General features: G+C 37.0%; 1 protein-coding gene across 6 annotated transcripts in view; it reads left to right on the plus strand.

Annotated features, from left to right (window-relative positions):
* The window catches only part of AKAP13 (A-kinase anchoring protein 13), a 399,825-nt gene that overhangs the window by 355,063 nt on the left and 21,621 nt on the right, over positions 1-23,141 (plus strand). For all 6 annotated transcript variants that reach the window (XR_011170310.1, XM_069098536.1, XM_069098533.1 and 3 more), the window contains 9 exons: positions 5,730-5,797; positions 7,472-7,538; positions 14,597-14,732; positions 16,181-16,293; positions 16,975-17,121; positions 17,653-17,903; positions 20,533-20,658; positions 20,777-20,894; positions 21,890-22,138. Coding sequence is in view for 5 of the 6 variants with exons in the window: in XM_069098536.1 (XP_068954637.1) it covers positions 5,730-5,797; positions 7,472-7,538; positions 14,597-14,732; positions 16,181-16,293; positions 16,975-17,121; positions 17,653-17,903; positions 20,533-20,658; positions 20,777-20,894; positions 21,890-22,138 (1,275 nt within the window). In the remaining variant the exon portion in view is untranslated. The remainder of the gene's footprint in view (positions 1-5,729; positions 5,798-7,471; positions 7,539-14,596; positions 14,733-16,180; positions 16,294-16,974; positions 17,122-17,652; positions 17,904-20,532; positions 20,659-20,776; positions 20,895-21,889; positions 22,139-23,141) is intronic.

The raw sequence follows: 23,141 nt of genomic DNA on the forward strand, positions 1-23,141 counted from the left end.
AACAAGATACATTTAACCAATTCCAAAGAAAGGAAGCTTGTTATTTAGAAAGTCGGGATCTAGAAGAACTCTTCAAATTTCTGACTTGAGCTGAAATGATTTGCACTCACTACCAGGAACTTCTTTCATATCTCTGCATCTGTACTATATCAAACGAGACTTGGGCAATCTTGCTCACTTCCCATAATATTAAAACAATGAATTGCAGGAAGCCTTTTAGAAAATATATTTCTGTTGGCTTTATACTATTTATCCTGGATTGGATTCATTTTGTTTATTTGTATTTCCTTGGGTATAACAGGAAAGAGGAGGGAAGTTGTATATTTCCATCCTTGCATACTATCCAGGTCCTCCAGAAGCAAAGGAAGCAAACAAAAAAAAAGCTGTATTAAAGGTAGACTCTAATGCTCAAATTGATTAACAGGAATTAACAGTGGAAAGAAATTTTACCACACCCATTGTAGAGAACTGTGATCTACACTGACTCAGTCAGAATTTGACCCTTGAAGGATGGGAAAACACTTCTCACCTCAGGCTTCTGATTGAATATGTGACTCATGAGAACCCCCTTAATGTTGATTCCACTGTATAATTTCTGTGCATCTTAATCTAAGTCTTGTATTATCTCTGCAGTTGATTATTTCCTAAAAAGATCTCATAAGTTGGTTTTAGCTGATTTTTCTAGAGGACAACAGCAACACATGATCTGTAATATTCACTAAAGCTTTTTACAACAGGAAGATTTAAAATTTGTTGTCAAAAATACTGTATGTTCTCCCTTATAATTTCTTCATGGAGAGATGGAAGAGGGATGGAGGACTGGGCTATTTACTTTGAAACCTATAGAAGTCCAGTGGGGGGCCAGCTCTGTTCCCATAAACCACCCTTTTGAGACACTAATTGAGAAGGACTTTGGAAGACAAAGACATGTTGCTTACTTCTACTGGGAAATCTGAAATAGTTGGCCAGTCAACAACTTTCCATTGATCTCTTTTGAAAACTTACTGTAGTTGTGGCAAGGGACATGAAAATGGTTTAGACTTGTCTCTAATTCTTTTGTTCTTGCCTATTGTGTTTTTCCCCCCCAAAAAAAGTATGGGATTTCAACTACATGACCCTGATGTCAGTGAAGTTGATATTTTTACATCATCCACACAGAGCACTAAAACTGCCCATCAAAGCTGGGCACAGGACAACTTAGGAACAAGTTGAGTGCTTTTCAAGTGGGTGCTTGTCTTTGAGCAGACTCCATTACCACTATTTATTTAAATGAGGCTTGTGATCACAGTATAGCAATAGGCCAGTGAATTTCCTTAAATGGCAACTTAGTGGGAGAGTCTTGGTTTAGTTAAAAAAGCAACTTCTTGGAAGTATTTCAGTTTATTTAAAATATCTTCTTAACATCCTTTTTGCTTTTTGTACTCAAATCAATTGGTGTCACAGTTCAGCCTCATCAGGCTACTTTATACCCCTAACTAACAACTTTGAATGTTGCCAAAACTGTCTATTAAAGTGATAATTTTCCACCTCACAAAGCAGCTTTGCCAGATGGATTTCAGCAGAGCATTGGAAATGGCCCTGAAAGAAAGTACATGCAGTCCCCAGCCTAGAAAATGGTTGTGTTCTAAACGTCTATTTGTAAATTGGTTGTTTGAAACTTGGAACCCATTTTCCCACGGAAACAATGATTAAATTCCCAGGTTAGCCCATAAAAGTCTGTATAGTTCATAATACAGTTGAAATATTATACACTTGTAGTGTGAAATAATGGAGAACAGAAAAAATTGCAAACATCAGTAATTTTAAAAAATAGGAAAACAAAATTTATCAATCATTTATTTACTTAAATATTAGAATTTGAGGTAGAAGAGATTTGTTTAAAAGGTCTCAGATGGTTTTGAAAGGGGAGACTTCCTTCAAGAATTTTAGTTGATGGCATTCATTCTTTTCATATTTCCCTTGAAGCTCATAATTTTCCCCAAATTATTATAAATATAATTTTCTGAGTTATTAATACTAACCTTACAATTACCAGCTGTGATTAAGCTTATTCTGTAGAATTAACAGTATCTAAGGTAACTGAGAGAGGGTTAGAAAGTAGGACAAAAAGGGGGTTAATGCAATATGTACTAGAAAGGGCTTAGCTGGGGTGAAAAGAACTAAGCTATAGAAGACAGAAAAGGAGAGGCCCATTGGAAGAAAGGAATTGTTATAGAAAGAAAATATTGCCTCATACAGTCACCCACATCAGCTACCGTATCAGGATGGTATTGATCTGCCCAGCATGGTGCAGGAAAGAGGACCTAAACAGTAGGGGGGAAAGGGACGCAGAAAGAATTTGGAAGAGTGGAAGGAGTAGTGTGCAAGCAACCATCAAATAAGAAATTACTTTTAAAGCACTTAGCAAAGCTCCTCACATGGAGTAGGCGCTATATAAATGCTCATCCCTTTCCTTTCCCAGTCATTTGTGCAAACAAGATATTAATGTTTGTTCATAACTTAGGGAATGAGTGTCTGTATCTATTCCATCTTTCACCTAGAAAGTGGTCAAAGAATTGTATTGGAGTACAGTGTGTTAATAAGCAGTCTGCTATTAGTCAGCATATTAGGTCTCTGAAGGAGAAGACAGCAAAAATAAAGGTATACTTAGCCATCTGATTGGTTATGCTTTTGACCCACTAAAGAAGACCACATATTGAAAGGTTTGGGGTCTTTTGGCTTAGCCTTTGCCTGCAGAGGTGGAAGTTCACACCACCCCGATGAATGTCCTGTTCCTGTATGTGGCTTGTTCCCCACCCCCTTGATGTAGAAATCATTACTTTGTTTGTCTCTTCAGTATACTCAAGAAGTAAATAAATAAAGAAACAAACATATCCTTTGGAAAGTCTCTTTAACATGTGTATCCCCTTCAGCTGAGAGGTAATCAGAAGTCTCTAAGCGCTGCAGCCAACTTTCCCTTAAATATGGTTAGTGACCATTTTCAGTGCATTTTAAATTATTAGACCATACATACAAGTTACCTCGCTGGTTAGTCAAAGTGCTTTATGTCCTCACACTTTGAATCTGCCAAGGAAAGACTTCTGAAAGATTTCTTACTAGAAAGTCCCAGAGTTAGTATTCAGTATTAGATATCAGATCAGATTGGCTCAATTTGATTTTGGGTCACCAAGAAACAGCTTCAGTCCTTTGCCATGATGGATATTTTTTTGTCTCATATGGCCACTTTACTATGAAAAAAATGACCATTTTTAATGCTTTAGCAACAGCAGATTTCAAGTAAAATACTTACATAATAATACAGTAGTAGCTTCTGTTGAGTTGGCAGGGGTAGGAGTAAGGGGAGAAGATATTTTGAGAAGTTTAAGTGGACTGCACGCTTGATACAATTGTGTGATATGTTAATCAAGAGGCCTAATGGGATCTTGGACAGCATTAAGATAGTATTCCAGTAATGGTCTCGCTGTACTTTGCTCTGGTTAGACCATATCTGGAGTATCTTGTTCTGTTCTGCCTAGAGAGTGTTCAGAGGAGGTAACCAGAATAGTGAAGGGCCTCAGGTTTGAGTCATCTGAGGATCAGTTAAAAGACCTGGAGATATTTAGCCTGGAGAAGAGAAAACTGGAAAGGGACATAATAAGCATTTTCAAGGACTGTTACATGGAAGAATAATTAGATGAGTTCCACATGACTCCAAAGGGCAATGACTCCAAATGTGTAGCCATTGGCAAGATAGCAAATTTGAATTTCATCTAAGGAGAAATTTCCAAAAAACATTATCCAGAAGTGGAACTTGGGAAGAAAAATGAACTTCTCAATTTAGGTCTTCAAAGATCAGATAACTGAGGTATGTGTGCCTCAAGAATTTTAACTGTAGATGACCTCTTATGTCCCTTCTACTTCTAAATCTGTGACCCTGATTTTTGAAAAGGATTCCTGCTCAGAATCTGGGTGCTATATGAGGTATTGATTTTGCATCTGAGGAGACCCTGACAGACTTAGAAGAAGCAGATGCCCTCCAAAAGCATCTTCTCCCCCTAGCCTGTCTGGTAATGACCACATCTAATAGAGGGTATCATTGAAAAGTATGGAGATTTATGGTGGCTTTTGTCAGACTACTGATAGAGTGGCATTCTCAGCCCAAAGTCCCCTCAGTCATTGTGCTTAATGGCTACTGAGTCTACTACATTCCTTGAAGAACACAACCCAAAAAGAAATAGGGGCCACTAATCCATCCAGCAGTATTCCTGTGGGCTGCATATTGCTTTAGTTTCAAAATATAATACCTGTGTTTTATTGTATTTTATGTTGTTAACTATATTCCATTTTAATCTGGTTCTGGCTGCACTTGCAAGTGTTGTAGGCCTCATGCTTGACAGTTCTGCTTTAGAGTACCAGTTTATTATAGTGTTTATCCAAATGACAGAAAAGGAAGTTAAAAACTCATTTTAAATATTCATTGTGTATCCCAGTTAAGTGAAATTGCTTGAGAATTTTGCTATCTGATGTAATTGATTGTCTTGGTGTAAACCCAGCAAAAAAGATAGTCACAATTTTAAAGGTGAAACGGACCTCTGAGAGAATAAAATCAAACCTGTTATTTTATAGATGAGAAGTCTAGAGAGGGTCACTGCCTACCATCACATAGTTACTAGAAGAGCCAAGTCTAAAATTCAGTTTGCCAGACCTGTAATCCCTTATCTGTATACTACATTAATCTGGTATTGCAAATATATTTGCAAAAGTAACATCACAGACAGGAAAGAGGTCAGTCTAGGGCTGGAATCTGGCAAGCATGCCTTTCCCTTCTCTATCTCATGTATCCCTGCCCCCAAGAAAAAAATAGCTTGCTAAAGCCATTTAACATCTTGAGCATAATTGGTGAATAAACTTGTTCCTCTGAGGTAAGTTGGAAATCATTGCTTAATGATCAGTGTCTGTTATTGATTTCCTGAATATGTTTCTCTTTTGTGAGGGATACTTACATAGTGTGTCTCCAGGGATGAAGCTTTATCTGTGTCTGCCTATCCTTCTCCCCTTTTTTCATAATGCTGTTGATGACATCACAACAACAGCAACACCTGATGGTTCCTCCAAGGAACACAAATGAAATCTTCATGTGTAAAGAGAGACTAAGAAATAAAACGAAAAATCTAAATCTTTCCCGTTGTAAATGGCAGTCTATCTATTTTCTCTGAGTCATGCTTCCTTACATTGTCTGATGAATTGAGGGCTCCTCTTTGGGTCTTTGCCTAGAAGCCAAATCATAAGGACACCTGAAGGTAGATTGTCAGGCCTCTGCCACAGTCATATAAATCATATGTTATTTTATTTTGGTTCCTTCTTTGTCTGCATCTTCTTTATTTGGGACTCTCCATTTTATGCTCTATACATCTGAGTTGAGCACAGAATCTTTGGCCTTTAGAATTTGATGCTTCTTCAACTTCTTGCCTGTAAAATTACAGACTTTTTTGTATTTCAGGAGTTCCTTCTGCTCTGGTTTCTCACAGCTTTGTGACATCATATGACTAATTCCTGGAAGAGACAGTGTATCCAAAGGATGCAATCCATAGCTACAGTTTGAGGATTGTTGAAAGCATAGCACTCTAAAGTGCAGGAGATTTCAGTTAGGAATATATATATAAGGAGCATTGTGATAGACAGCATTGCTCTATGAACATGAGCTTTGTTTTTTTTTCTTTCTGACCTTGGATCTTTTTTTTTTTTTTCAGATTGTGGTGCTTTTGTCCACAAAGGCTGTAGAGAAAGTCTGGCTTCTTGTGCAAAGGTCAAAATGAAGGTAAGACATTTCTGACTAAAAGATAGGGCTCAGATCAGTCAAATCGCTAAAATAGTTATGGAAGAAGACTTCCCCCCCCCCCTGGGGTGGGGGGGAGGGGGGAAGGCAGGAGCAGAAAATATGAAGAGGAATTACTTGTTTTTAAATTACTGCCCAAAAGGGTAAATCAATTATTTTACTGGATTGTCTGACTTAAACAGAATTGTTTTAGCTTTTGAAAAAAAAAAAGTTATAGAAACCTTTAAGTTTTAAAGATGTTTCTTTGTGTTTACTATTTCTGCCTAGAGGTTCAAATAGATTTGTTTGTTTTTAGTTTATACTCAGCTTCTCTGCTGTTTGTTCTCTTCATATCCTAGCCACTAGGAAAGATCCAGTAGAAATCTGGTGCTTTGGACTTTTGAGAGTAGTTTAGGATCCCTCTCGTTTATGAGCTCTCTTTTCCTTAGAGTACAAATTGCTTAGGTCATGTTAGGAAGAGAAAGAAAATATCAGTAACCTGGTGGTGCCTAAAACTACTAGCACTATGTATGGCCTATAAATAAATATATGAATAAGGCCACCATAGTTGATGGATGAGGCATAGGGACTGGACCAGGAATTTCACTAACAGGAAACTCCCTCTAACAATGCAGGTCATTACTTTCTCTGCAATTTATAGTCTTAGAGAGTTGCCTAGATCACTGGTTCCATCACCAGCTCTCAATACACTCTGTATATATATATATATATATATATATATATATATATATGCTTATTTTATTTAGTTAATATATACTTATTTTATTTGGTACAGGGTAGAATATTTTGGTGGTGTTTGTGAATTAATGTTCCTTATATAATTATCTCCTTGTAGGAAAGTACTATACAGTGACCTATACATTTCTTCTTCCCACCCCACAGTAGTAGCAGCAACACTATGTGATGGTTCATAGCAAAGGCATTTTATCTGTGCTTGGCATGCCTGTGGTGCATTTGCTATTAAGTTTTCTTGGGAAATTATAAAATAGATGGAAGACACCTAAAAAAAGGCTTGTAGAATCATAAATGTAGGGCAAGAAAATGGCAAGAACCTTAGAGGACATCTAATGCAATCCCTTCATTATACTTTAAATTTTAATATAAAATTTTTTAATTTAAATTTTTAATTAAAATTTACTTTAAATTTTACAGTAAAATGAAGAGGGAACTAACTGAGCCCTAGAGAAGTTAAGTAAGTTACCCAAGGCCATTTCCTTCTCTGGCTCATTTTACAGATGAGGAAATTGAAGCAGAGTTAAGTGACTTGCCCAGGGTCATACAACTAGTAAGTGTCTGAGACTGGAATCAAACTCCCGCCTTTCTGACTTCAGACCTGGTACTCTGTCCACTGCACCCACTAGCTGCCACACTGATACTCAAGGATAAAAGGGCACAGTCTCTTTAGTTGTGAGCCCCCATTTTTGCCCAGGGATTTGTGACAGGGTATATATTGTTTCCATCAGTGGCTGCTTATGCCCTTTTTGTTGTATCATACTGCTAAAAATATTCACTGTGAATTCCTTAATATATGATTCCTAAGGATTCATCTGCTTGGTTGATAGTCACCTTGAAACTTGCCATTCAACAAAGCCCAGATGGACAGTTTTCTCTCCTTTATCTTTTAGTCAAACTGAACTCCATTATTTCTTCTTCTAGCAACCCAAAGGAAGCCTTCAAGCCCATGATACTTCCTCACTTCCCACAGTCATTATGAGGAATAAACGTAAGTAATAAATAGCCTGCCCATCCCCTACTTCATGTTTCCTTGTCTTTTTTCATGAAATGTTCCTGAGTTATTACTTTGTATCAATAACATTCATTTATTATAGCTATCAAGTTTGTAGAGTTTTGTTTCTGCATTCCTACTACATGTAACACATCTTACACTTAAAATCCTTTGATCCTCATTCCTGACCCTATGCTCGGGATTTCCAGAATGATGTCCTGCATTAGCTAGGCTGCCTTTGTATATCCTGCGTGAGCTGTTTCTCCCACCCTCCAGTGGATACGCCTTGCCATGAATTTTTACCTCTGACCCAGTTTTAATAGTTCAGGAACCCATGGAGCTTGCCTACTTATTGAAGCTATTTCAGGAATTATTACAAGGCATAAGGCAATTCATTAGACATTTTGTGCATTTCTCAGAATATTATTAAACTTTTGAATGTTAGAGAGACTTTGAAAATCTTAAGTTATACTTATCAGAATCCAGAAGAAACTTCAACCTCCAGCAAAAACCCCTGCAGTTTGATTGAATTGTAAAAGAAATACATTGGCTAGTACTTGATATCTTATAGCAAAGAATATCTTCCTAGTTTGAGAGAGAGAATTTTCTTCTGGTTAGCCTTTTGTTTTCAGTTGTGCCTGATTCTTCATGCCCCTATTTGGGTTTCTCTTGGCAGAGATCCTGGAGTGGTTTGCCATTTCATTCTCCAGCTCATTTTATAGATGAGAAGACTAACCAAATAGGGTAAAATGACTTGCCTAGGGTCACCCAGTTAGTAAGGCCAGCTTTGAACTCACAAAGATGAGTCTTCCTCATTCCAGGCCTGGAATTCTATCCACTATGCCACCTAGCTGTCCTAGTATGTACTAGGTAGTATGTAAATGCTTATTTCCTTTCCTTTCTCCAATCATTTACATTATATTTATTCAGTATTTTTTCCTTCCCTTTGTCTTTAATATAATGTCTTTAGTATTATATATCTTTAATATAATATCACTGGATATTAAGAAAATAATTACATTCTGGCATCTCACATAAACAGCAGATATGTGATAGTTCACCTAAACCCCTAGGGAAAAAAACAAACCTCCAAATTAACATATATATTAACATATGTATTATATATTAACAGAAGCAGTCTTGACAACCACACCCCTATTTTGTGCAAGGATTCCCATTTAATCAGTAGGGATTCCTTTTAAAATACTTCCATAAATACTTGATTTAAACAGTAACTCCAAATAACTTAGTTAACAATCTCATAATTATCATAAAGGATAGCCAAGTAAGTTTAGGTGAAATTCTCTTAAATATAGACAAAACTTGGAAGTTTATAATTTTCTTAAATTACAATACTTTGGAATATACAACATATGGTCAGTAGTACTGATAGAATGACCTAACAGCTTCCTAACCCATTCATTCTCTTTAAAAAAAAAAAAAGTACAATTCTTAATCAAACAACATCTATACTATAAGAGGAATTGCTTTTCTAACAACATAGCTGATATATTGTGTAATAGAAAATTTAGAAATATAGCAATTAATACCCTAAAGTTTGGGCCCTAAACAATATTATGTATTTAAAACTTGAAACAAACCCATTACCATTTCAGGTGAATGTGCTTCCAAATTAGACCTTGAATAGAAAATTATTCAAATCATCACCATTGGCATTGTATGCTTATCACATCTAAAAATCCGTGTAAAGTTAGCAAGTATGAAGCAATTACATCTTATTAAAGAGCTAATAGAAACACTTAACATTCATATAGCATTTGCCCTATGCCAAGCACTTTACAATCATGTGATCCTCACAACAACCCTGGGAGGTGGATTCTATCATTAGCCCCTTACAGAACAGTAAACTAAGGTAAACAGAACTTTCTTGGGGACATAGCAAATAAATTTCTTAATGTCAAATAAGAAGTATCTTTTCATGTTAGGTTGTAATTTACCGTAATAATAATGAGAGAACTCTCAGACCTGGCTCTTATTACCTTCAGGACAGATTGACTTAAATCAAATCAAATCTGGATTTATACTAGTTAATGGTAACATTTGAATTTCAAAGGCCCAATACTTGTAACACTTTAGAATAAAAAGAGTATTATAAATAAATTAATATATTTTCATTTTTAAAAAAGACATGTGGAGACAATTCCCAGCTAAGAATAACCTTTTCCTCTGTTTTCTTTAAAGACCTAGGATATCTTTGAGATTTATCACATAAAGATCATTCCAGCTCCCCATTCCAATCCTCCTGGGAATTTCAAACTGCATATACTAGGAAATACATATGAAGTTTTACAAACAGTTTAAATTCTCACCTGTTTATTAACAGGTTAGCTTAAAATATGCTGGGCTGAAATATTTTGAGACTCTAAGTTTTCCTGGTGCTTTTTGGCCCAGTTAAAGAGACCTGAGGAATTTGATTTAATTGTGTCAGGGAGCAGCCACAGCTTCCCCAGGCAGACACCTTAAAGCTCTCACAGAGTTACATAGATAATAATTAAATAATTGTATACTACAACGAAACATTTAAGATTTTGTATAACAATCACAAATCACAATAACCAATATCTTTTCCATATCCATATTTACATAGTGTTAGATTTAATAAAGCCTTCCTACAAATTTATCCTGAAAGGTGGGTAGACATGATTAACCAGATGATTATCTAATCTTGCTCTTAGACTACAGCTGGTTACAGACCAATTTCTAAAAACCTTTTCCTTTGCAATTTCTAGTTCTTAATAGAAGTCAAATCACTGTACTTTAACCATTTAAGCATGGGGCTAAATCCTGAAATTTTAAAATACTATTATTCTAACTCAGTTACTAATCTGCTACTGGTTTCTTCTTATTTTTTTGTTACGTCAGTCTTTTAACAATTAAATCCATAATCCAAAAGAATTAAACATTTCTAAAAATCTTTCTAATATAGTAAATTATCAAATTAATGTTAGACATTATCTTTATACACATTACAAATTACATAACTGGAGTAATGGCTTAAAACCACACAGCTAACAAGTTTCCTGATCTAGTATTATAATAGATTATAAATTTCACTTAAAATGAGACCAGAATAAATTCAGTTACACCTGGATCTATTTCCCAAATATACAGAATCTCAATTTATAATTTCAGTTGTTTAGTATTATATTTTACACGAGGGTTATTTATTCCAAACATTTTATATTGTGGGATTCACTATTTCCAGCTAAGCTAACTACCAAAGATTTTAAAGTGATAGTATATAACAAGAGGGGCTTGAAACATGTGGTATCTTCCATTTTGATTCTTCCTGTCCCTCTATAACTTTGTCTGTAGACTTTCAAATCAAGCTACAAAATTTTCATCCCCAATCTTTGTACTTAAAACGAAGTCAAAGTTCCTCACACCTTCTAAAACATGCTTAAGCCATATAAAGCTGCCACAAGGGCACCCAGAGCATCTATCCCAGGACAGGAGCAGCTTGAGGCACATGGGCTTGCTGCTGCCTGCCTGCTTTGTGCAGGATATGTCCCTATTCATCCCCAAACCTTATCCTACCTTCCATTTTTTCCCCTTAAGACTTTGTTTCTTTCTAAATCTTTCAGACTCATGACTCAGACCATCCCACTTTCCTGTATATATCAACCGTATTCCCAGACTACACATACTGTTATTAAACCAATGTCTTACTAAAGCCCTACTTTCCCAAGCTTTATAGTTAATTTCAGCCCATGGGATGCTCTTCATTAATCTGCATATCACAAAATTCAGGTGTTCTCTAGGAGATCAAAGAACTCCAAATCTCTTATTCTCCCAAAAGGAGATAGAAACTTACACTGTCTATTCCTAGTTCCAATATAGGAAGAAGTTTGTAGAACAGATCCTTTATTAAAAAATCCATTAAGATGTTTATAGTGATTAAAAATACTTTTTAGGAGACATGCAGTGGATTATGTTTTTGTTGAGACACAAGAGTGGGGTTCTGGCTACTCTGAAACCCCATTAACAGATTACAAAAGGCTTGGCTGCCTTTTAACAGTTTTCGAAGTTAAAAATTTTACCCTCCTTTTTGACTTGCTTCACTTCACCTTTTAGAATCTAGAAAGTTAACACTTAATAATTTACAAGTTAAGAAAACTATTTCTCTTACACCCTTAACCAATATTACTTGTAAAAAGTAGCTTTTACAATGTTAATATACATTTTAAGTAGATAACTGAAATCCCATCTACAAACTTTAGCTTTGGCATCTAATTAAACCCAAATTCATATACCCTTGGAGTAATAAAAAACTTTCTTAGCTTTCCCTCATCAGCCCTTGCAGACTTTATCAGTATGAAGCTGCTGCTAGAGCTTCATACAAAGAGAAAAAAAACTTAGTGTTTTTGCTCAAGAGAAATCCCTTCTCTGATTCTGCCCCTCCCCTCCCCCCAACTAACTCCTGGAAGAATCTCACCCTGCTTTTTCAGTTCCTTACTTAACAAGCTAATCTTAGAAAACCTTGCACAAACAGACACAGAGACAAATAGAACAGAGCCTTAGTGATCAGGAAAGAGAGAAGTTGAGATTAAATTTACTTACTTTCTTTGCTTTAATATCTCACCTAGTTTACTGACTTTACCTGGACAGCAAGAATCCTTTTGACACACCTTTGCCTGAAAACTAAGAATAGGGCTTCTCTCAAAGTCCACTTGGACAGTCTTAATAAAAATACCTAGTTTCTTCCTTTACTTAAAGAGTGCCTTTCACACACACTGATCTTAATTTATATGTAACCCCAAAAGCTTGAAAGCAAGGATTGCAGCCTTAGAGATTCTCTCAGAGTATTGGCTTGCCGGATGTCCTTTTTTGAAGCCCTAGTCCTGCAAGAAATTCAGACTATATTGGTACTTTGGGGGCTTACCAAGCAATTGGGGTTTCATAAACTGAATATTCTTAATCCCCCAAATTTACCAGGCAGTCCTTCATTGTGTACATAGGTTTTTCTCTCTCATCCCCATACAACTTACTTCAGGGGATCTTTTTCAAGTAGACACATCTATCTTACAATTCCTTTCCAGTGAGAGTAAAAACTAGAAAAAACTGCAGCACTCACACTTAAAAAGACACAGATAAAATGTACTCACTGGTAAAAGGGAAAGTCAATAATGTTACATCTTTCTCTAAGGTGTCTCAAATCTTTTGAGTCTTTCCCATCCTTGCTGCTGCCACCCTAAACCAGACTCTCATTTAATGCTTGGATTATTGATACTCCCTCCTACTTGAAAAAGATCCTCTGAAGTAAGTTACTACTACATCTACTTCTCTAATCCATACAGATTCAGTTTGATGCATCTGTGATCTCACTGATGTGGGCTCAGTCTTTAGGAGAATAAAAAACAGCCCCTATGTGCTTTCTTGTTCTACGTGGTTTTTGTCCCCGTCCTTCCATAAATCATCTAATAATGTATCTGTCTTGCTGGAGGCCAAAGTAATCTTCTTTATCACGTTACTCCTTTGCTTAAATGTCTTCTGTGACTTTATGTACTAACATAACAAATCCAAATTCTTCCCTCTGGCTTTTAAGATCTTCTGTAATCAGAATCCATATGAGAAATATTAACTAAGTGGTGCCTACTGTGTCCCCAAACTCTGTGCTAGGCTATGGGGAAACAAAGATGAAATAAGACATAGACACAACACTCGAGGAATGCACAGTCTAATGGTGGGATAAGGCATATATACAAATAATTGTGGTACACAGCAGAATGTGTTAAGTGAAGAGGAGATCCAGAAAAGCTGTGGGAGACTATAGAAATCATTTCCAGCTGAGGGAGGAAGGGACTGCATAGAAGGATTCATAAGTGAGTTGGAATCTGAATTGGGCCTTGAAGGAAAGAACTGTCAACAAATGGAAGTGAGGGAGGAGAATAAAGTATTGAAGAATGGGAGATGATTTGTGATACATGTTGTCTGTAGTTCAAAGTCCGTGAAGGGTGCAGCAGTCTCTCTTACAGTAGAGATAGGTAGGCTAGAGACTAGTTGTAATCTTGTACACCAGTTAATTAAGGAGGCTGTATTATGTTTTATTCTTTACATGCTAGGGTGCCACTAAAGATTTTTGATGAGGATGAGTTTTATTAGGAAGATTACTCAGGCAGCATTATGAAGGATAGATTGGAAAGGGGGAAAAAATGGGAGGCAAGATAGAAGTTAGGGGACTGTTATAATAGCCCAGCTAAGAGGTGATGCTGGGACGGTTACAGTGGGAGTGGAAAGAAGAAGAGGTAGATATGAGAGACATGGTGGAGACAGAATCAGCAAGATTTTGCAGCTAATTGTATGTGAAAGGTAAGGAAGAAATATAGTCAGATGACTCCCACATTTCAAGACTAGATGGTTTGGAAAATATGTGCCTGGCATATAACAGATGTTTAATAAATACCTATTGATTAATCTATAAAGTGATAGGGTTGGACTTAGTAGCACTCAGGCTCATTCCAGCTTCAAAAATACATAAATTTATGGAATATTTGAAAAATATTTAATACTGCTATTGACTTAGGAACAATTTAACAATCTCTATACAACTTGGTAGTCTTTGATGTTTGATATGGGTTATGATCATTCATTCAACAAATATTTTAAAATACCCTTACTATGTGCAAGGCATTGGTAGGCATTGAATTCTTCTGGTCAGCAACTGAAAGACTTAGCTACTTTGATCAGTACAGTGATCCATGACAATTCCAAAGGACTCATGATGAAAAAATACTATCCACCTTGAGAGATCTGATGAACTCTAGGTGTAGATTGAAGCATATTTATTTCTGTTTTTTATTTTTGTTGGCTTTTGTTGTTGCAATATGGCTAATATGGAAAAGTTTTGTGTGACTTCACATGTATAATGGGTATCATGTTGTTTGCCTTCTCTGTGGGGAGCAGAGATACTGGGTGCAGGGAGAGAATTTGGAACTCAAAATTTAAAAGTGAATGTTTAAAAAAGGAAAGAAAATTCTGATCAGTTCAGTAGAGAGGTGAGAGGATGCTTCTGAGGTGTTCTATTCTTCTTTCAGCCTCACAACCCAAAGAGCGCCCTCGTTCTGCAATTCTCGTGCCTGATGAGACATCTGTGGCCCCATTATTCTCTAACAGGAGGTCACAGCAGTGTGCCTCACTTTCCAAAAGTGTCTCTATACAGAATATTGCTGGGTAAGTTCAGACTTTTGGATGGAACATATGCACTGGGATTATAATCAATAATAGCTTGGTGGACACATCCTGTTTTCACCATGAATTTTGTGATCAAAATTGTGTGTTTGCTATGCTTACTGAGTGGTGGGTGGTAATGGGGGAAATAAAAATTATACCAGGTTATTGATGCTATTTAATTGCTCAGGGGTTGGTTTTGTTTATAGTTTAGGTTTTTTATAAGTGTACTAGTATAATAGAGCTACTTCCTTTGATGAACTTGAATTCTAAAAAGATACAATAGATAAAATATGGGCAACTAGGCCTAATTTAAAAAAACAGCTTTTTATTTTTTTATTATGTGGTGTGATAATATTCTGAAATGCCATATTCATATTTTATCTGGAAATAATTTACTTTTTTAACTAGCAGTATTCTTCTGAGCAGTTTCATTTTGTAAATGAATATATTGGGGGGAGGAGAAGAGGTGTGATTCCAAGTTAATAATCACCAAATCTCAAAACTTTTCTGTAGTCAAATTTCCCACTTTGCTTGGCCCTTTGCAAAGTGCTGCTGCACTCACTCCTCTACAGAGATAGCTTTCCCTCCACTGACATTTCAGGCCTTGGCTGCATAGTAATTAGCAAACGGTTGATTATGATGGTGGTTGTGATGTGTAGGGCTTACCTGTCTGCCCACCAAGAAAATAAGCCATTTCACATTCAGGGCTCAAACATCCATCTACAGGGTAATGATTTTGACTAACCTAGGGTTGGATCAGCTCTTTGACTTAAAAAGAGGTTTTTAATACTTAAGTCTCCACTTCCCTTATCATTCATGTACCCATGCTTTGTAGTCTTCTCAACTTTTTCTAAGAGTGAGAGACGAGCTACCAGCTAGTTTTTAAGGTCCCAGCTTTGAAGTAGCATCATAAGGCCTTTTCAAAGTTCTAATCTTCAGGTTTTATTTGTTTTGTTGGGCAGTTATTTTTAAATGTCTTCAAATAGAGCCTGTTTCCAAATGACCATTCTTAGTTTGGATTAGAAATAATACAAAGCAGGCATATTTACAGCAAATGTTTCAGAATATTTAGTTGTCGGGAAGTAGAAAGCAAAGATGAAATGGGTTTATAGTGAGTGCCAGGCAGAGAGATTATTTCTGATATAGTTTATGGAAAGAAATTATTTCATATTACTGCTGGGGTGAGGGGGAATATTCTTGGTCCTCTTAAAAGTTGTAGGTGGAGCTTAGTTGACTTATTTCTGTCTTGTCACTTTTTTCATTTTGGTTTGTAGCTGGCATTGTATGTTACTGTGAATTTCACTTATGAATTATCTTCAGTAAGACATAGTGGGGGGTTTTGACCAGCAGAAATGGTTTTATAGTTAATTTTTCAAGTACTCTCTTTTTAAAGCAAGTTATAGTTTTTCCAAGAGTATTTGACATTATGTGCTTCCTTTTATCCTCAGAGTTGGCAATGATGAGAGCATGGCAAACACCTGGAAATTCCTGTCCCATTCAACAGACTCTTTAAATAAAATCAGCAAGGTGAATGAGTCCACAGAGTCACTCACTGATGAGGGTAAGAGGATATGGTTTGTGTTGGTTCAGCAGCAGAGACATAGTAGTGTGTTCCATTAGCTACTCTGCAAAAGCAGAAAGTTGAGGCAAGTGTGTATGGGGGAGGGGGGGGGAGGAACCTGCCTTGTCCTTACACCAAGGAAGCCTGTGAGGCCATGTCCATAAAATGTTAAACTACATTGGTGATCAGAAGTTTCCTAGTTATTGGATAGTTTTCCATCATACATAAGTTATTAATTAAGCCTCTGGATACACAAAATGCAGATGTTTTTCTTCCCTCAAATTTAGTTGTTTGGGAACCAGGAACATATAAAGTACCTAGGACTCTTTCCTTTATTCTTTGTAATTTTATAAAGTTAAAAAAAGGGAGTAAAATTATAGATTAATTAGTGTGCACTTGCATGACGCTGCCTCCCTTGGATCAAGTACTGATTACACCATGACTATAATTATACCAAGAAATGCATTAATATACTTTTTTAGTCCCAGGAAATTTATTCCAAAATTCTCCCCTTCCTAATTAATCCTCTCCCTATATTATGTCATGTTAACAGTGAAGAAAACCCAAAGTGGTAGGGGCTTGAGAAGAGAAGTCCTAACATTGGGGGAAAACAGACGTAGACTTCTGAAGCATCCCTAGCCTATTAATTCTGATCATTGAATTCTACTGTTTTGGGGGTAGGTACTGATATGAATGAAGGACAGCTCATGGGAGATTTTGAAATGGACTCCAAACAGCTGGAGGCAGAATCCTGGAGCCGGATAGTAGATAGCAAGTTTTTGAAACAACAAAAGAAGGATATAGTCAAGCGGCAAGAGGTGATTTATGGTGAGACCCTTCATTACGCTATGCAACTGTTATTTTATTTGAGAGACCTTTGTCATGTTTCTGCAACTTGGCAGCACATTATTGTTCTCATGCAAGATACTGAGGGAAAGAACTGCTTCAGGAGTAGAATTTCTGTTCAACTACTTTAGGTAACACTGAACCTAGAGAAACATAGTCATCTACAGCAAGAGAGATTGCAGGAATAGCCAAGACATCTAGGTTTGCTTAACACTAAGAACCAGCAATAGAGAGAACATCTGATGACTCCTAGTTGAGTACAGGCTTATCATCTGAAGCCACTGTCAGTCAAAAAAGGGAGACCAGAGCATATAGAGGTGAAGGAAATAGGAGGTCCATATGACTTAAGTTGAAAAGATTGAGTTGGAGTTCAAATAGTAATCAGAAAAACTGTTCTCTAACTTCCACCTCTACCTTTCCCCCAAAAAAGGACATTACCAGCACTTAGCATAGTGTGTCTGACAGTTACTAAATGTTTGTTGATTGACTAATAGATTTATTTCCCCTACCTAGAGTTGATGCAGACAGAATTACATCACATCCGCACTTTGAAGATCATGAGTGATGTATATAGCCGAGGAATGATGACAGACCTACTCTTTGAGCAGCAAATGGTGGAAAAGCTGTTCCCTTGTTTAGATGAGCTCCTCAGTATCCATAGCCAATTCTTTCAGAGAATTCTGGAAAGAAAGAAGGAATCCCTGGTGGAAAAAAGTGAAAAGAATTTTCTCATCAAAAGGATAGGAGATGTCCTTGTGAATCAGGTGAGTAGTGGGAAGTATATAAGGTTCCTCTTCAGGGCCAATACCTTCAGTAGACTAGTCATGTGGACTAGTAAAGAAAAGTAGAAATTGGAGGAAAATTAAGTAGTGTTTCTCACTCCCCATTCTGCCTCACCACAAAAACGTTTTTTTGCCTGCAGTCTTACTTAAACGACTGTAAGGCTAAATGAGAAACTGTCTACAAAAATGTCTCAGCAGAACATACAGTATTGCTGGCAATATTAAGATGTAATGTGGATTCAGCATCATTCTTCCTTATATGAAATATGCCTGAAAAACTTTGATGCTTTCAAGTTATTTGCCACCAAGATGCATTCAGTGGCTTGATTCAGACATATACTTCTCCATAAACAAATATTTGTACAGCTTGAACAGAACATGCTCATCACCTAACTCAGATGCCCAGAACTTAGCCAGCTGTATTCCTTGTTCCCCATGTTCTATACTCATGACTTTGTATCTTAGAAAATGGTGAATTAAGTAGATGTCTGACCAGGAATCAAGGGTTCTTACTTTTACTCCTGTGTCTGTGTTTTCAATCCTATTATTATTTCCCTCCTCCAGAATCTTTTTCCCCCTTTGCTGTCACCCCTCCTTCTTATATCATTTAGTAAACATATCTTGAGTAACAACTGTGTATGAGGAATTGTGCTCTCTTATCTTCAGTTTCTTCTTGTCTCCCGCTCCCTTCCTGTCTGCCTAGTCACAGGTTTCCCGGTATTAGAAAAAAGCTTTCATTTGACCCACCCAGCACCCTCTGTTTGTCTTTTTTTTTTTTTTGGAGGGGGGAAGGCAGGGCAATTGGAGTTAAGTGACTTGCCCAAGGTCACATGGCTAGTAAGTGTTGAGTGGGGCAGGATTTGAACTCAGGTCTTCCTGACTCCAGGGCCAGTGCTCTATTCACTCCACCACCTAGCTGCCTGTTTGTCTCTTTTGCAGTCATATCCCTTTAACAAAGAGCTCATGCCTAATTGCCCTTTTTCTTGCTTCCTGCCCACCTTGTTCTCTAACTTCCAACCAGCAAATACACCGGAGCCTCATTTTTAAAGGTCTGTAACAGACTACTGATCACCAAACCCAGTGATAACTTCTCATTCATTGCCCTCCAATAGCTCCTCCTTCTTGAAACTCTTAACTCTGTTTGTTTCACTTGCCTCATCTGTAAAATGAGCAGGAGGAAATGCAAACCACTCCAGTATCTTTGCCAAGAAAGCCCCAAATCAGGGTCACTTGGAGTTGGACATGACTCAACAACTGTTATATATTCACGTGCATATGTCATATTGAAATCCTACTCATCATTCAAGGCTTCCTTGATTTTTATTCACAGTGCTGTCCTGGTTTCCTTCTTGCCTCTGTTCTTCCTCTGTCACTTTGCTGACTCTTCATCCTTCCCTCTTAACTATGAGGATATTCCCCAAGATTCAGGCTTTGGCTTTTCCTCTTAACATATCCTCTCTCTATGAGCTTTGGCTTGCCCTCATAACTTCAGTTCTTATACCTCTGTAAAGAAGCCCACATCTACACCTTTAGCACCCTAGTCTTTCTCCTTATCTTCAGTTCTGCTTTTCTCATTGTCAGACATTTCCAATTGATAAGAAGCAGTTGTTTCAAACTCAACACAATTTAAAAAGCTGAGCTCATTTCCTTCTCCCATCTCCCTAAGAAACTGTTTCACTCTACCCAACTCCCTAATTTTGTCACTATTTTTACTAGTGTCCAAGCAGGCTTTGGAATCTTGGGATTGTCTTTGACTCTTCCCTTTTTCCTAAGCCTCTCATTGCCAGGTAGTCCCTCTTCTCCAGCTTTTAGTCCACCTACTCTGTTCCCCATGTACGCCTTGTGCTTTCCAATCTGTGCTTTTGCTTATTTTATCTCTCTTGAGTTCTCACTATTGTAATTCCTTTCCTTAAGTGGCTTTCAGTAAAGTGATTAAATTAAATTATTTTTACCTCTATTTATCCATATGTAAAATGGAGGTTGTAAAACATACCTTCTACCTCTCTGAAAAGTTTGTTGTAAGAATCAGTTACTTACTATCTCTAGAGTCTTCTGAACACTGTGGAAGCAACATGACTGGTATAAGGGACGTGATAACTTTAGTTATTAAGAGCTCATATTAACAGCAATTTGCCAATTTAGAGATTTATCAGATGCTTTCCTTATGGCAGCCTTTGTGAAGTAGATAGGTAATGCAATACATTATCCTGATTTTACAGATAAGAAAACTGAGATTCAGAGAAGGAAGATGATTTGCCTATGGTTTCACATCCATTAAGTGTTAGATCCAAATCCTGCCTCCAAGAAACTAGCACAGCTTATGCCTCTGTCTTCAAATGGAGCATCTGATTCTGCCCAAATTCAGAAAACCGTTTGGGATGGTCATTAAAAGTATTGACTTCAGATAGATAGGATAACACACCTTTTGTCAGTGGGAATTAGCTCTTTTAGCTTTTTGTCTACACTTGATGGTTATTAAATGCTTAGTCTGAGTGTTGCAATACCTACTTATGGGGCGGCGGCATTGTCCTTCTCTGTTCTGGTATCTGTTATTGAGACATTCATTGTGTACTGCAGTGATTCCCTTATGTTCTTTCTCTCCTCTTTGTAGTTTTCAGGTGAGAATGCAGAGCGCCTAAAGAAAACATATGGCAAATTCTGTGGTCAGCACAACCAGTCTGTGAACTATTTCAAAGACCTTCACACTAAGGATAAGCGCTTTCAGGCCTTTGTAAAGGTGTGTATTTTCCCTCCCTTCAAATGGGCATGAATGCATAAAATCCAATGGATCAAAAACATGCAAGAGGATCCATCTTTGGTCATTGTTTTCACTGTAGCCTTCTTTCCTTTTTCAGAAGAAGATGAGCAGTGCAGTTGTTAGGAGGTTGGGTATCCCAGAATGCATTTTACTTGTAACCCAGCGCATTACCAAATATCCAGTTTTGTTACAAAGAATATTACAGTGTACCAAAGGTAACTTTCTCCTTTGTCTTTTATTCTTGTGGATTGTGTTCACTGTGTATAGTGTGTCCACTGAGAGCCGTGAGCCACTGAAATGACTTAGCTCTCTGGTTGGTTAGAAGAGAAGCTTTTGTCTCGTCTTCTTGAGTCCATATTCTCTGAAGAACTTAATACTAGGTGTGCTTGAAAAGTTTTGCCGAGAGTATAAAGGTGGGTGGTAGAAAGAAAAAGGACCATATGTTTGTATACTTCTCTATGATTCACAGCTTGTTTGGGAGCTACAGAGCTTCCTTTTCTCTACATGATTTGTCTGTGGGGGGGGTCTCTTCTGTCATTGATGCCCATTACTTTTTCCAACAGTTAAAGGGTTCATATCCTAAGCTCAAAGGTGCTGTCATGTTCTTTATCACTGATTACATGTTTACAGTTATTTGCTCTCATTTATTACAAAAATAAAGGCACTATTCCTACCTTTCAGGAGGTTATAATTCTAAGATTTGTTGAAAGGTAAGTTTAAAATTAAGGACATGAAATCTGACTTTTTTCGCCGCCTAAAGTTATTTGTTCTATGTTGTTTAGAATTTAGAATTCAGAATGTTTTCGGTGTAATATAAAGCTTTTAATTATTTTGTGACTTATTGAAGCATAAGAACAGAGCCTTGAATTGTTTCAGGTGAAATATTTGTCATTATCACTCTATGTTAACACAGATGTGAAAAGAGAAAACAGTATCAGAGTATGGATGGTGGGTTAAGAAGGTAGGATTCTTGGGGCAGCCAGGTAACACAGCAAGTAAGAGCACCGGCCTCAGTGTCGGGATGACCTGGGGATCAAATCTGGGCTCAGATACTTAGCACCACACCCAGAAATAACTGGCCATGTAACCTTGAGCAAGTTACTTAACCCCAATTGCTTTAAAAAAAAAAAAGAAGGTAGGATTCTCCCCCTTTTTAACTTAGTCTAAAGAAAGGAAGTAAAATCAGACTCTTCCTTTTTCTCTTTCTAAGAAAATGACTTAGAGCAGGAAGATCTGGCCCAGTCCCTGAGCCTGGTGAAAGATGTGATTGGAGCAGTAGACAGCAAAGTTGCAAATTATGAAAAGAAAGTCCGTCTCAATGAGATTTATACCAAGACAGACAGCAAGTCAATTATGAGGATGAAGAGTGGACAGATGTTTGCCAAGGAAGATTTGAAACGAAAAAAGCTTGTTCGAGATGGGAGTCTATTCCTGAGAAATGCAGCAGGGAGGTTAAAAGGTAAGACAACCAAAAAGCTTGTATGTTTGACAAAACCAGAGTGTGTTAAGAAGAGAGGGAAGTCCCAAGCCCACCTTTCTGGAGACCTGTGCTGTCTTTTTTTCTTTTCCTTCATGTAGATCATGTCAGATAGACATGTGTGGATACTGATGCATTCGGAGAAAAACAAAACATCAGGTTTAGTTCACTTGTAGTAACCTTATGCTGTTTTGCTCCCCAAAAAATCTTTGGCTTTCTCAGCTATAAGAAGTCACCATGTTATGAGATGACTACTTTTTTCCTTTTTTTCCTTTAGCCGTGTGTGTATGTATGTGTAAGACTATGTTCAAAGACTAAATAATATGTGTATATATCATAATTTTATATGTATGATTTTTATATAGTCTTTGAATTAAATGCCTCTTAGCTCAGAGAATCTTCATAGGTTAACATTCAGTATATCCCATTTTTTAGCCAAAATGGCAAGTGTAGTAGGAGAATAACTAAGGCAAATTTCGTAATTTTTACATATTTTCTTTAAAATAAAGCAAATTTAATATAGGTTGACTGATATTTTAAATCCATTGACCTCGAGTATCAAAAAGGGATTCTTGAAGCTCCTTACGTGCATTTCTCCATAGGACATTGTGGGGAGAAATAACTAAATAATAATAATAACTCACATTTGTAGAGCACTTTAAAGTTCCAAAGTATTTTACTCACATCCTATTTTTCAGGAAGACTTGGGTTCAAATCCTGCCTCTGACATTTATTAGTTAAGTGTAACCCCCTGAGCAGTGACCTGATATCCCCAAAGTTCAGTTTTTTCACCAGTTAATTGGGGATGATAACAAATGTAGTACCTACCTTGAATGATTGTTGTGAGGTTCAAATAAGATATCTGTAAAGTGTTTTGCATTTTAAAGTGCTTTGTAAATGTCATCTGTTGCCATTTATTGTTATTAGCAATTTTAAAGGAAATGAGGGTTCCTTTGTGGAGAAGTATTTACACAGACAGTGTCAT

The sequence above is a fragment of the Petaurus breviceps genome, unplaced genomic scaffold (genome assembly GCF_028583685.1).
Source record: "Petaurus breviceps papuanus isolate PSGF00001 unplaced genomic scaffold, PetGlider_PUasm1.0 37, whole genome shotgun sequence".
NCBI lineage: Eukaryota > Metazoa > Chordata > Mammalia > Diprotodontia > Petauridae > Petaurus > Petaurus breviceps.